Source organism: Otolemur garnettii, unplaced genomic scaffold (assembly GCF_000181295.1).
Source record: "Otolemur garnettii isolate 467f Iridium unplaced genomic scaffold, OtoGar3 scaffold00167, whole genome shotgun sequence".
Classification (NCBI taxonomy): domain Eukaryota; kingdom Metazoa; phylum Chordata; class Mammalia; order Primates; family Galagidae; genus Otolemur; species Otolemur garnettii.
In genome coordinates this window covers 164,456-179,360 of record NW_003852562.1, presented here as the reverse complement: position 1 = coordinate 179,360, position 14,905 = coordinate 164,456, and the positions used below count along the sequence as shown (strand labels likewise).

At 43.0% G+C, this 14,905-nt stretch overlaps 1 protein-coding gene across 1 annotated transcript in view; it reads right to left on the bottom strand.

Annotated features, from left to right (window-relative positions):
* The window catches only part of LOC100951195 (spermatogenesis- and oogenesis-specific basic helix-loop-helix-containing protein 2), a 51,801-nt gene extending 43,138 nt beyond the window's left edge, over nucleotides 1–8,663 (bottom strand). Inside the window, exons 1-2 of the mRNA XM_012811592.1 lie at nucleotides 8,584–8,663; nucleotides 7,658–8,288 (exon numbers count right to left, since the gene is read on the bottom strand). Of these exons, the coding sequence (XP_012667046.1) occupies nucleotides 7,658–8,288; nucleotides 8,584–8,663 (711 nt within the window). The remainder of the gene's footprint in view (nucleotides 1–7,657; nucleotides 8,289–8,583) is intronic.
* Nucleotides 8,664–14,905: the final 6,242 nt, after the last annotated feature.

Below are 14,905 nucleotides of genomic sequence, written 5' to 3'. Positions count from 1 at the left end.
CGAACCCACCACCTTGGGTGTACGTGGCTGGCGCCTTAGCCACTTGAGCCACAGGCGCCGAGCCCTAGAATTCTTATGTAAGGAAGATTTGTACCTTTTCCCTCATTTATTTAGTTGATGTTAGTATTGGCTTATGTGTATTTATCTTATTCTTTGGGTTGTAATCCAATAGTACTGCTTATTTTGTTACTCAAATTACTCCAATTTAGCCACTGGAGGCTGGGAAGTACTTAATTTTTCATAATCATAGGTACAGAAGTAGCCTGTAGCTTCTCTTCAAACAAGGTAGTATCCTTGACACATCTCCCCCCACCTGTATCCTGACCTCCTATGCCGTTCTCATGATGTGAATATTTGGACTTTAGTTCTAACCATTATTAGGTTTTTATATTTTTTATTAACATTAATAATTAATGATTTTGTTTCTCTGATTCCCACGGTTTTTTATACTTCATATTTCCTTCTTTCTTGTGTATATTTTCTTGAATTGCAGTATAAGCTCAGAAAATCCTTTTAAAGACTGTCTGATAGCATCAAAGGGAGTCCTAGCACATCTAAAAGCAACTTCATGGGCTCTCATAATTCAGTGATGGTTTTGCCTGGCAAATATTTCTAATATCAAAATCACGTCTCTGAATATGCCTTCCAGTGTCCAGAGTTGCAGATAAAAAGAGTAAGCTGCTTTGTTTTCCTTTGGGTGCTTATTACACTTTATCCTCTGGGTTCTGACAGATCTCTAGGATATGACTGATATGGATCTTATCCCTCCTACTTGGGATCTAGTGAATCTTTGGCTTTGATAATTTTATTCTATTACTTCTTTGATTATTTCCTCCTCTCTTTTGTGTTAGTCTTTCCTTGTAAACCTCTTAGATGTTGGGACATCCTAAATTGATCCGTCATGTCTCAACTTCTCTTTAAGACTTCCTTATTTTCCAGATCACTTACTGTCTTTAATCTTTCTAAAGGTTTTTATAATTTCAGTTAATTTACTTTGAATTATTAATTTTTCTTTTTTCTTTTTTTGAGACAGAGCCTCAAGCTGTCACCCTGGGTAGAGTGCTGTGGCATTACAGCTCACAGCAACCTCCAACTCCTGGGCTTAAGCAATTCTCTTGCCTCAGCCTCCCAAGTGGCTGGACAACAGGTACCTGCCACAATGCCTGGCTATTTTTTGGTTGTAGTTGTCATTGTTGTTTGGCAGGGCTCGGCTGGATTTGAACCTGCCACCTCTAGTGTACATGGCTGGTACCTTACTCGCTTAAGCTACAGGCACTGAGCCCTGAACTATTAATTTCTAAGATGTTTTCTTTTCTTTTCCTTTTTTTTGTTATTTTTCCTACCTGGCTATTTTTAAGATGTGATATCCTCTCTGAGGATAAAAATTAGTAGACTTGCAAAATTTTTTTTCTATTCTCTTATGTCCTACTTCGTTCAGGCTGTTATAACAAAATACCATAAACAGGGTAGGTTATATATAATAGCAATTTACTTCTCAAAGTCTGGAGGTCAGAAAGCCCAAGATCAAGGTGCTGGCAGATTCAGTGTCTGGTGAGGGCACAATTTCTGGTTCAAAGATGACAGTTTTTCCCTGTGTCCTCACTTAGTAGAAGGAGTGAAGGGTCTTTCTATGGCCTTATTTATTTTTGGAGACAGAGTCTCACTTTGTTACCCTTGGTAGTGTGCCATGGAGTCATAGCTCATAGCAACCTTAAACTCTCAAGAATTGCTCAAGCAAAATTCTCTTGCCTCAGCCTCCCGAGTAGCTGGGACTACAGGTGCCTGCCACAATGCCCAGCTATTTTTAGAGATGAGGTCTGGCTCTAGCTCAGGCTGGTCTGGAACATGTGAGCTCAGGCAATCCACCTACCTCAGCCTCCCAAAGTGCAAGGAATACAGGGGTGAGCCACCATGCCCGGCCTCTATGGCCTCTTCTATAAATGCTAATCTCATTCATGAGGGCTCCTCTCTCTCAAGAGCTAATCTCCTGCCAAAGGCCTCACATCCTAACACCATCACCTTAAGGTTATGATTTCAACATGTGAATTGGGGAGGGGCATAAACATTTAGACCAGGTGTCTTCAGACCTTATGGCCCGCCTAGGACATTTATCCCGCCCACCGGGTGTTTTTGCTACCTCTGCCTGTCCTGCTTAGCAGCTAACTCATCTCGGGGCCCACAGTCCAGTCCTCCAACAGTCTGAGGGACAGTGAACTGGCCCCCTGTTTAAAAAGTTTGCGGACCCCTAATTTAGACTATGGTGCTTTAATAATCTGTCTCTGGAATAACTGATCTATCTATGCATTTGTGTCTAGGTCTGCTAAAGTCCGGCAATCCTTGGTTATCCAAACACAAATATGAATGAAGGATTAAGTGGATGTGAATAAGCAGTTTCCCCTGCAGTTAGGGTGGCATTTTCCTTATAGCCAGTTCCTTTAATGTGGAAGCAAAGGCTGAAGGGCAGAGAGGTTGGAGCCAGCTAATCATCAAAATCAAAGTAGGGCTTACTCTTTAATTCCTCTGGGAAGAAATGCCTTTCCTTTTCTCCTCCATCTCAGTTCTAGAAATCTGAGAATTATCCATACCAGCAGCCCTTGTCTCATGTAGAGTTCATTTTTCTTAGAGAGTTATTCCTGGGTTTTATCCCAGAGTTAAAAGTACCATTGCTTCTGCTCTAATAGGAGTGAGCTAGAAGGGTCCAAGGTAAATCCAGGGGCCCTCACCTGGCCCAGGTGTTCTGCATTCAACTAATTCGAACCAGGTGGGCAACTTTGGGGCCACTTTCATCTTTGACTTTGCCAGCATTGAGTCTGAACTATCACTAAAATCATTTTCATCTGCATGTCTTCTTTCTGGGTCTTTTAAACTCTAGTTTTTCTACTTTTGTTTTAATAGTAATTTGATCTCTCATCTGCTTTCTAAATTTCACGTTTTCTGTAGTTTTTTTTAATGTTCAGAGAGAAGCTGCTTTGTTTGAATCAAGATCCCATTAAAGGCTATGGATTGTATTTGACCGTTTCATCTCTCTGGAATTCGGAATATTCACCTTGTTATTCTTCCCTGATATTTACCTGCTGAAGGTATCATCACATTTTAAAAGTATCTCCTGCAATGGAGTCTGGGGTGAGCAGAGAGGTTTGTGTTCATGTGTACGCTCAGTTCACCATCATGAGCCAATCAGTCTCCCTCACCTGTTCCAACCCACTTTAAACAGGATAAAAATTTAAAGTCCAGGTCTTTCATAACCTGATTCTCAACCTACCTCAACCTTACTTCCTTCTGCTTCCCTCAAATACTCTACATTCTAAGAAGACAGCATTTAACACTTTTGAATGGCCTCTGAAAATTGGAATTTCTACAGCTGACAGTGTTGGGTCCCTGACAGTAAGTTTCCATTCCCTTTTTTTCCTCATTTCCAGTAGCAGTTTAGGAGCCATGTGGGACTTTAAGCCCCTGTGAGGCCCTGAGTGCAGACTTTGCAAATCTCCACTGCAACACATGATTTCTTCAATACTAATATATTCCTTTGTGAGCCCAAAGCCAAGCACTGAAACAAACATTGACAAGTGGACTTAGTAAGAGTTTTCTTTAAAAACCTGATCAATAGGCTCGGCGCCTATAGCTCAGCCGGCTAAGGCGCCAGCCACGTACACCTAAGGTGGCGGGTTCGAATCCCCAGCCCGGACCCGCCAAACAACAATGACGGCTGCAACCAAAAAATAGCCGGGCGTTGTGGCGGGCGCCTGTGGTCCCAGCTACTTGGGAGGCAGAGGCAGGAGACTCGCTTGAGCCCAGGAGTTGGAGGTTGCTGTGAGCTGTAATGCCACGGCACTCTACCCAGGGGGACAGCTTGAGGCTCTGTCTCAAAAAAAAAAAAAAAAAAAACCTGATCAATAAAAGCAACCTCTGAAGGTCTAGAAATTAACCTACCTTGCATAGGCAGGGTGAACACAATTTATCTTCCAAATGGAGACACTTTTTAATAATGAAAGAGGGTGTTACTAATAAGTGCCATAAAATAACACATATAAACCAGGGTGTTCTATATTTGTATATCTATTAGGAAAGTTGATTTTTTTTCTTTTTTTTTTTTTTTACTTTAAAACATCCTTCCACTCAGCTTGGCACCCGTAGCTCAGCAAGTAGGGCACTAGCCACACATACACCAAGGTTGGTGGGTTTGAGCCCAGCCTGGGCCTACTAAACAACAATGACAACTGTGACAAAAAAATAGCCAGGCACTGTGGTGGGTGACTGTAGTCCCAGCTACTTGGGAGGCTCAGGCAAAAGAATCGCTTAGCCCAAGAGTTTGAGGTTGCTGCAAGCTGTGCTGCCACAGCACTGTACTGAGGGCGATGTGGTGAGAGAGTTATGTCTCAGAGAAAAAAAAAATCCTTCTACTTTATGCATCTGCTTAAATGTTTTCTTTATACTCTCCATAGATATTAACTGAAGTCCGGGTGCAGTGGCTCATGCCTCTAATCCCAATGCCCTGGGGAGGCTGAGGCAAGTGGCCTGCTCAGCTGAAGAGTTTGAGACCAGCCTAAGCAAGAGTGAGACTCTGTCTCTAAAAATTGCTGAGTGTTGTGATGGGTGCCTATAGTCCCAGATACTTGAGAGGCTGAGGCAAAAGGATCACTTGAGCCCAAGAGTTTGAAGTTTCTGTGAACCATGATGCCATGGCACTCTACTCAGGCTAACAGAGTAAGACACTGTCTCCAAAAAAAAAAAAAAAAAAGATATAAGGATATTTACTGATCCCCTACTAGAAAGCAGACAGTGCTGGGTACTAGGAATAATACAAGGCGGGTAAACAGACAAGGTCCCAGCTCTCATAGGGCTTACATTCTAATAGCTCTTTTCTCTTTTAAGGAAACATGGCTTTCAATCCTTGGAACACAGGAGGAATAGTGTATGAGCCTCAGTTCTGACAAAGCTGTAAATGATACTTTTTCAGCAGCTTCCTGCAATGGGAAGGCTTTTGAAGCAGAGAGACCAAGGTCTGTCACTGAGCAAAGGCTTCTGAAGCAGAAAGACCAAGGTCTGTCACTGAGCAAAGGCTTTTGAAGCAGAAAGACCAAGGTCTGTCACTAAGTTCAGCCGCTTACTAATGGCTTTGAATAAGAAACGTAGGTGATCCTGATCTGGAGGATAACAAGATTGTTTAGAAATGTTTAGACTAAACATTTAGAAATGTTTTAACTACCACCTTGTAGGTGGTAGTTATTCCATGTTTTATTGAGAAATACTACACATTTGAGAACACACACACACAAAAACCCCAGAAAACGTCAAATCAACCTGACAGGGGAGAGGGCTGGGAAGAGGTAGAAGTAGAGGGGAGAATGTACGTGAGGAGCAGTACAAAGCACTCTGAATCAAATCTATCTTTGCATTGCGTGAGTTCCAGACCTCAGGGTACAAAGCCTACTCTGCAGAACAAAAGACGAATTTTTAGAAGAACAGATATCAGCTGCCTAACTTGAACCTTTTCTTGGCTGGCTCTGGGTATTCTGACTATAGTGTTCCTCTCAGAGGCTCAGCTCCCAGTGTCCCAAGAATCTCTCAGCCTTGTGAAGAAAAGTCAAGAAAGCAATGAAGGGCAGAACATGAGTACTGGGCAGTGAGGAGAAACCTGAGAGGATATAGGAAGGGGATCTGGATAAAGGAGGAGAGAAAAACAAGCATCACTAGCCCACCGTTCTGTACAGGAGTCTGAAATTTTTGCACCTTAGCACAGAAAGGGCATGACATGGAACTCTGGAAGGAACTAGTTTGCCAAAGGCTTCTTTCCCTACCTTACAAAATTGCTGCCACGTTACATTTTGAATGTTAATAATCAGACAAGTTAGAACACTGCTGTAGTCCAATATCCCAGGGTACCTCAAATTAGCTGAATGACTTATAAACAACATAAATCTGAATATTCAGTTAAAAACTGATTTGTTGACAAAAGTAATATGAACACAGGCCATGAGAAGGATCTACTGATAAGAATTTTTAAGAAGGAATAAAACTTTCCAGTATATTCTGCTTGGAAAACTGCCTTTTAATACAGCTACAATTTTTACCCGCGAGCCAAAATTTAGAGCAACATTAGACTTCATTTGATGGAAAATCTCTTTTCTGTCTGAATTACTTATGCACCTTTTTAAACAAAAGCAACATGTAATCATTGGGAAATATTGGGAAAACTAAAAAAAAGCCTAAGAAGAAAATAAAAAGCATCTATAAATCCAGCACTCTAAGCTCTATTAACACCTTGGTACATATTGAGTGTGGGCAGTTTTTATAGTGTGACATTGTCTGTCTCCTCCATCTGATTTCTGTGATCACAGTACTATACAGGGCACTCCAGTCTCTACAATTTGAAAAACACTGTATTTCCATTTGCAATCTGTGGAGGGTTAAACCCTTAATTAGTAACAGCAGGTGCTGAAGTGCTTAAAGCAAATCACTCCCCCATTTTAGTGAGTTGTTATTTATGTCATTCTTATCACAGGGAGCAGCTGCAAGAGCTAAGGCTCTCAAAGGGCGTCAGGGTCTTCCAGTTTCCCCAAGGAGTGAAGGGATTTAAACAGCTAGAGCTACAGAACTGAGCAAGCAGCTCTTCTCACAAAGGCACACAAAAGGATCACTTGGGGCTTCACACTCTCTTAAGGGTCAGCAACCATAATTATTTGTGTGTTGCTAGATAATCAGATGTTTTATTTAGAATTCCATTTTGAACAGCTTTGCCTAATCCTGCACCATAAAATACCACTTTTTCTCCTTACAGTTTAAATAGGGTTACTCTAGAAAAAATTAAATTCTGGTAAGAGGGTCCACTTCAAAGGAAAAACTTGCTCTTAAGAGACAGATTAAGAACGCAGTGCATTCTGAGGAGTAACAAAACCACTCAGCATGAAAGGCTGCCCTCCCGTTATTTATTAAGATACAGGAAGTAATAAGGGGAAAGCCAGCACGGCTGGCCTTCGATTTCTGGGGTGCAGAGGTCTCTTTAATGCTTTCTTCCTAGTGGGGTAATCATCACCTTTCATTTTCATCAAAAATAGTCATAAAACTGATTTTGTGCTTCACTAAAAGGATGAAAAATACGGTGCTTTTAAAAGATACAGGCGCCTGTAGTCCCAGCTACTCAGGAGGCTGAGGCAAGCGATTTCTTGAGCCCAAGAGTTTGAGGTTGCTGTGAGCTGTGACGCCATAACACTCTACCGGGGGCGACAGAGTCTTACTCCGTCTCAGAAAAAAAAAAAAAAAAAAAAAAGCCAGTGGGCTTTTTTATTTCCGTGGAGGACATGTAGCTTGCATGGTCCCTCTCCTGACTGTTTGGGCACAAGTTTGAGGACAGTAACTTTGGGACGCCACAAACTGGTAAAGGACACACGGAGTTGTGCAGGGACACTACAGAAAGGCAGTGGGTCTACGCCAACCTACGTGGAAACTACGCACAAAGTTGTTCACACACTGTCCCGCCGCCAGCCCCCAAAGTCTGCTAAATTTCGTTCCTAGGTCCCTCCACGAGTGGCCTTCGGCTTGAAAACGATTTTAAATTTAGCAAGCGTCAGGGCCTAGGAGAGGGCTTTTCTTTACAAAACAGTCCAGTCCCCTTTCTTCCTCGGTCTCCTTTCCAGAACTAAATGTTCGCTGTCCGCACCCCCGAGGCGCTGAGGCCGGGCGGCACCTCGGAAGCCGGGGCCGCGCGCCCCAGCCCTGGGCCCCGGCGAAGGTGGCCTCGCGCCCCAGGCTCGGCCCTCCCCGCCGCTGCCTCGCGGGCCCCGCTGGAGGCTCCCCGGCCGGCTGTGAGGGCCCAGGATCCCCGGGGCCGCCCGTGCGGCCGTAAACGCAGCTGCCTCTCCTTCCTCCTTCGCCTCCGCCCCTTACCTGGCCCGAGGTGCGGCCGAGCTCCTGGCCGGTAATTGAGGCCGCCATGGCCCGCTGCGCACGTGCGGGTCCCGGGGCGGCCTCCCAGCCGGAGGAGGTCGCAGGCGCGGCTTCCAGAGCCCGCTCGCCGCGCTAATGGCTCCAGGCCGCAGCTGGGGCCGCGCACGCCCGGGCCGCCCTTAAAGTGGCCCCGCCGCTGAGGGTCCGCGCGGCCGGGCCGGGGCCCTGGCAAGGGGCCCTGAGGAGACCGTGTCCTGAGCACCCTGCCCACCACGGTTCCCTTCCCGAGGCCGCGCTCACACCAGACCTCGGGAACAGCTGCCACTGGGCGCCGGAGAAGGGCAGCACGAGCCCACCTGGGGCTGCTCGGAGAACCTTCGGAAGTCTTTGCCTGTGGGTAACTCCTTTACGTTCAATCTCATTAGCCCACACTTGGGATTTTTCCCTCTTTCCTAGACAGACATGTGTTGACGATAGGGAAGGTGAAAACCACTGAGAATTTAAAAATTTTAGAAGCGCTTAACTGTGTCCTATGATTTAATAAATATTGTCCCCGTTTTCTCAGCATTGAAAGAGTTCTAGTGACTATGTAAACCTCATTATTCAACCTTCGCTAGACAGTTCATTGAAATCTGTTGAGCATCAGGACCTGAAGAGGATCCTTCTTTCTGTCTTTACTGCTGTAATGACGGTCTTTACTTCCTGTCGTGGACTTTTCCATTACAGGAAGTGTGGCGGTTATTTTGAATTTGTGCAGACACGTGCTCGCACTTGGGCATCTCAAAAGTGCTTCAGGGAACTGTCACTGCAGGTGTCCCTGAGCAGCCTCAGGCTCCTGAGCAGCTGGTGCTGTGTGTTCTGGGTAAGGTCACCAGATTTTAACATTGGTAAAGCGGGACACCATGGGGGGGGGCGGGGCCTGACAACAATGCAAACTTTGATAAGCAGTTCTCAGTAACCAGTTCTCAACAATTATTTGTTATTATTAAAGTTTAACATTATAAAATTAACAAAAATAATGTAAAACGCATATCCTGGCAAAATAGCCCCATGGCAGCTGAAAACTGTCTATTCCCTTCCTGTTCTCTTGTGTTCCCTAGCTTGTAGTGCATTCTTTCCAAAAATTGGGGCTTTTTAAAAACGCTGCAGGACACAGGACAAATTATTAAAAATTGGGACTGTCTCGCCCAAAGCGGGACATCTGGTCACCTTACTCTGGGGGGGAGGGGGGGACTACTTGTTTGTTCCAGACAGTTTGGCTCCTTCTGAGCTAATTGTCCTTGCCTAGAAGCAAGGGAGGGAACCAGTCTCCTTCTGATACCTTGCCCAGGAAGGGAGTAGGGAGTTTACACTAGCCTTTTCATTTCCAAATGAAGTTACTTTAACCTCTTCATTCCCAAATGGAGTTACATTAACCTTTTCAGCAGCCGAAAGTATATTCCCTTCCCATTCTTCGGCTGTTTCCTAGCTTGTCATGCATTCTTTCCAAAAATTGGGACTTTTAAAAAATGCCACAGCATGCAGGACAAATTGTTAAAAATCAGGATGTCTGGTCACCTTATGGTTCGCTACCATTTTGATGGAAAGAAGAGGTGCAGATAAATTTCTGATGGGATTATTCTGTATTACTCTTGGAGGTAAATGTACGCGTTTTAATAGATTTCGTGAGTAGATTTTAATGAATTCCGCCTCTTTCTTGCTCTTCCAATTAAGAACTGAAAGTTTTTTCCAGTGTTTTTCAACCTTTTTTATCTCTCTGCACACTTGAACTTATAGTTAAACTTCTTCATTTAAATTATGTTGATTTAAAAAACTAAAAAAAGAATATACTTAACTGTGCTTTGAACTTCTTTTGAAAGTAATTTAATTAATGATCTTTAAAAATGTTCATGGCACACCTAAGATCCTTGGTGTGCTCCCGCACAGAGTTTGAAAATCACTGGATACAGCGTCTGTAGGTTTGCTTAGCAGTATAGGAAGAAGGTGTACATTGGGATAGGGTGTGAATTGAGGCGGGTTTGAACATTTTCCCCTTGAATGGCAACCAGGTTTCCATTGCTCCAGAAGTCAAGATGAGCAAGTCTGATGCAAATAATGACATTGTTGAAACTGAAACAGTCAGTTGCTTTTGTGTGAAAAATGCCCATGAGATTATGTGAGAGGCAGTCATCGCTTTCCTGTTAAAGAGAAAAAGATAATTTCTCCTGTATCTAGAATGAGTCCAAGCGTCATAAGAATTAACTTACTTTTATTTCCAGTCTCCTTAACAAAAGAAAAAGAAGCTTACATTGTAACGGTACAGACATCTACTATAAAACAAATGGCTCTCTGGGGAGTTTTTGCCCTCCAAGGGACACTTGGCAATGTCTCAAGACATTTTTCATTGACACAACTAGAAGGTATACTGGCTTCTACCAGGTAGAGTTCAGTGTTCCTGCTAAACATCCTGTGATGCCCAGGACAGCCCTTTACAACAGAGAGCTATCTGGCCCCAAATGACATTAGTGCTGAGGTTGAGAAACCCTACTATAAACCCTCCGAATTTTAACATAGAGTATAAACCATTTAGTATCTTTGCCACCTTTCACGTTGTTAAATCTTACATAGTGGAAAGTAAAAGACAAAGTTTGGAGGAAAGGAAAAAAGAATATGGCATACATCAAAATGACAAACTCAGCATATCAAAGCTGGAACTGGTATAAATTATGTTGGTGGTGGCACAAGGGGAAGGAAAGGTCAGTTTTAGTTCTGTTCTTTCCCTACTTAAAACTATACAAGGGCTCCCCTGCTTATTACAGTTAAGTTCCATTCCTCAGAGTGGCATTAGGGCCCAGGTTATCTTGTCCCACTCTTGCTTTTTGGACTTAAATTTTAATCAAGTGACTAGATTGGTTTCTATTCCTTAATAGTGGCCAGAGGGTTCCCCTCCCACCCCCGCCCAACACACACACACAGCCACCTGTGTAAGATTCTCACAGCCAGGTAGAATAACTTCCTTCTGTAAGGCTGTGATGGTGGTGGGATAAATCTTCTGTAACCTAGAGGAGCACTGGGCTGCCCTAAAGGATATTTGCCGTCAAACCTCTGTGAGCACGGTTCATTGATTTGGGAACTGCCCTGGTAATTTCCTTTGAGCCTCCCCAGCTGCTAATTCATTTAACCTGTGGTTCTGACCTCAGCCTGTCCCTGTTTCAAAGAGGCTAGGACCTCTGCTACTGGTGTGGCTCCTTTCTGCCTCTCCCTCAGTCCTCCTAACCTAAAAGGGCCGGGCTGACAGCTATGTTGTCGAAGTCCTGTACACTTACTCCTGAACGTTCTTTTCGGTGCTGGCTTAGGATTCGCCCATGCAACATACTGACTCCTACTTTCCGTTTGTTGTTAATGTGAGAAAACAACAGGAAATTCTTGAAGTATGCCTAATTCTATCTGCAAAAGGTTAAATATTTGTATCCCTTTCAATTCATATATTGAAATCCTAACCCCCAGGGTGATAATAGATGAGATCTAGGATTGTTGGAAGGTAATTAGGTCATGGGAGAAAAACCCTAATAAATGGAATTAGTGCCCATATAAAAGAAGCCCAACAGAGGTCCCTACCCCCTTCTACCATATGAGGACACAGCCATATGATGCTGTCTGTGAACCAGGAAGCTGGCCCTTCCCAGATACTAAATCTTCTGGTGCCTTTACCTTGGACTTTAGCAGCCTCCAAAACTGTGAGATACAAATTTCTGTTGTTTATAAGATATTCAATCTGTATAATTAAATTCCATTTATTTGTCATTGCTGTTGTTGCTATTGCCATGGCAGTCTTCTTCATAAAGTCTTTCCCCAGGCCGATATCTTCCAGTGCTTTTCCTGTTCTTTCTTTAAGGATTTTTATCATTTCATGCCTTAAATTTAAGTCCTTTATCCATCTTGATTCAATTTTTGTGAGTAGTATTTTGTTACAGCATCTTTCCCCCCCTTTTTTAATATTAAATCATAGCTGTGTACATTAATGCAATCATGGGGTACAATGTGCTGGTTTTATATACAATTTGGAATATTTTCATCAAACTGGTTAACATAGCCTTCATGGCATTTTCTTAGTTATTGTGACATTTATATTCTACGCCTAGTGTTACAGCATCTTAGACTAAGATACCATCTTGTACCTCTGCTCAACAATTACAGCTCTATTTTAGCAGCATGGTTAGGCAGAGACTGTTTTTACTAGAATTCATAATCCTAGCATCTAGTGTATAGAGGTAATAATTAACACATGCTTTTCTCAATGAGTTAAAAACCACTGCCCGTAGGCCATGGTGAAAGTCAATAATACCAACTTTTAATGATGCCCTACAACAGACTGCAGTAACACGTGACAGTTCTCTCATCATCTAATATACTACCTCACTTTCAAAAACAAAATTTACTTCTCTAAATCTGTCTCGCTTAACCTTAAGTCTGTGCTAGGAAGTGTGGAGCTAACCCAAAGTGACACTATCTGTGGAGGGGCTGTGTCACATGAAGTCCAGAGCAGGGCCAGACATTGCCACGGAGACTCAGTTTGAGAGCATCCCCCCAGGAGAACCATTAGAAGCAGCTCCCCTGGAGTCACTGTTTAAAGCTCTGCTGCCTGAGGTCACATAGTTATAAAGTAACTCATTTTCTTTTTTTTTTCTTTTTTGAGACAGAGCCTTAAGCTGTTCCCCTGGGTAGAGTGCCATGGCATTACAGCTCACAGCAACCTCCAACTCCTGGGCTCAAACGAGTCTCCTGCCTCAGCCTCCCAAGTGGCTGGGACCACAGGCGCCCGCCACAACACCTGGCTATTTTTTGGTTGCAGCCGTCATTGTTGTTTGGCGGGTCCGGGCTGGATTCAAACCTGCCACCTTAGGTGTATGTGGCTGGCACCTTAGCCACTTGAGCCACAGGTGCCGAGCCGAGTAACTCATTTTCCCTTAGCCACAATTACAGTGGACTTGAAGTCATAATTTCTACAGTGCAAACAAGCCCGACAATCATAAATGGGAGAAGTTTCTATATGGGAAGGTAGAGTAGAAAAAATGTCCTTTACACTTTCCTTGTGAATACTTACATGTATACTAACATAATTCAAAAGTCAGCTGGAGTAATTTTCATTTTTTTATTTTGAAACATTTCATACATTCCCAAGAGTACACTCACACAGATAATATGGATGTATGTGTACTTACCATTCAGCCTAACACACACTACCAATTTTTAAGTACCTTATGTGTCTCTCATTCCCATTTCCCTCCTTTCTCCCCAGAGATATTATTTTCACTTCTTTTCAGTGCTATAACTAGAATGGATTGTGCTATCAGATAGAAGAAAAAAAAAACCCTTTTTGTTAAACCTCTGCGATCTCAAAGGTGTTTCTTATAGTCATAATACAAAACTGATAACTCAAATTTAGGTGCTACCTTAACAAAATACTAAAATTTGTGGCATTAACTTAGCAGGTCTGCAGTGGGAGGGGCAGAAATAGATACGGGAGGTTAGAGGCCTGGAGATCCCTGTTATGCCAAGTGCTTCCTAAGTGCTTACTAAGATGCTGAGAAAAAAAGGACAAAAAAATTCCTTCCAGGAAATGGAATCAGACTCTAATCATGGAACCTACCCCATTCCCTGGGAAGGAGGCTTTCACTATGTCTGTCTGTCCAATGGGATTCTGTAAAGGTTATGGATGGGTAATGCTGTGCACGCTTCTGTTTCTGAGTGAAAGTTACTATTGGTGTCCTTCCCTGCTCACTGATTGCTATATTCCACAGTTGTTTAGACCCAACCCATATTTGGCTATCAGATTGTATAGCATTTATACTAAGGCTTAAAAAGAGCAGGATTTGTAGAAAGACATTGATAGAAATGCAGAGATTATGTTAAAAAAAATCATTGTTCTAGTTATGTTCAGCAGACTTAAAAGTATATTGAGTTAGCATCAGTTTAAAGATATTTTGAGTCTGATTCAGTGATGCAGGCAGGCCTGGGCCCATCACTATCAATGAATAGCTGAATTTATCTTGGTGTACTTGCAAAGAAAGCTATCCTCTACTGAAGAAAACCCAAATAGCAGTATGCTTTACTAAAACCATTGTATGATACAGTATAAGTTAGCATAGGCTGTTTCAGCCAGTAAAATCTAAAACTTAGTGGTTAAACATACACAGACACATACAAAATATTTATGCAGACACATACAAAAGGATTTGTTTTTCATTCACACCACAGTCACATGAGGAGTGGCAAAGTGAGGTGAATAGATCTGCTATACACAATAATGCTGAGACCCAAGTTTCTTCCACCTGTGGATCTAGTTTCCACTGAGGTCCTGGAATTTGCTTCTAGACCCTCTATATCTACTCATAAAACAAAATTGCAAAAAAAAAACAAACAAAAAACAGGTTGGGCACAGTGGTTTACACCTGTAATCCCAGCACTCTGGGAGGCCGAGGCAGATGGATTGCTTGAGCTCAGGAGTTCAAGACCAGCCTGAGCAAAAGCAAGACCACATCTCTAAAAGTAGCTGGGTGTTGTGATGGGACCCTGTAGTTCCAGCTACCTGGAAGGCTGAGGCAAGAGGATCTCTTGAGCCCAAAGAATTTGAGGTTGCTGTGAGCTATGATACCATGGCACTCTACCCAGGGTAACAGAGTGACACTCTGTCTAAAAAAAAAGGGGGGGGGGAAGAAAGAAAGAAAAGAGCACAACCAGGAAGGATGATCTATGAGGTTTTCATGGGCCAGTTACAGAAATGACATACAGTAGAACCTCCCCTTACAGGGCTGTAACTGCTCAACTTACAGAGGATGTCAACATAAGGAACTAGGCCTACTGTATTGATAGGTACATGTGCATGTCTGGTCTGTGAAACTCAGGTCAATGTAGGGAGGTGGTCAACTATGGAGGTTCTACTTTATATCACTTATGCCTCAGTTATATTGGCCTGAAGTCAGTTATAGGGTCACAACTAGCTGCCCGCAGTGTTTTTTTTTTTTTTTTTTAGATGGAGCCT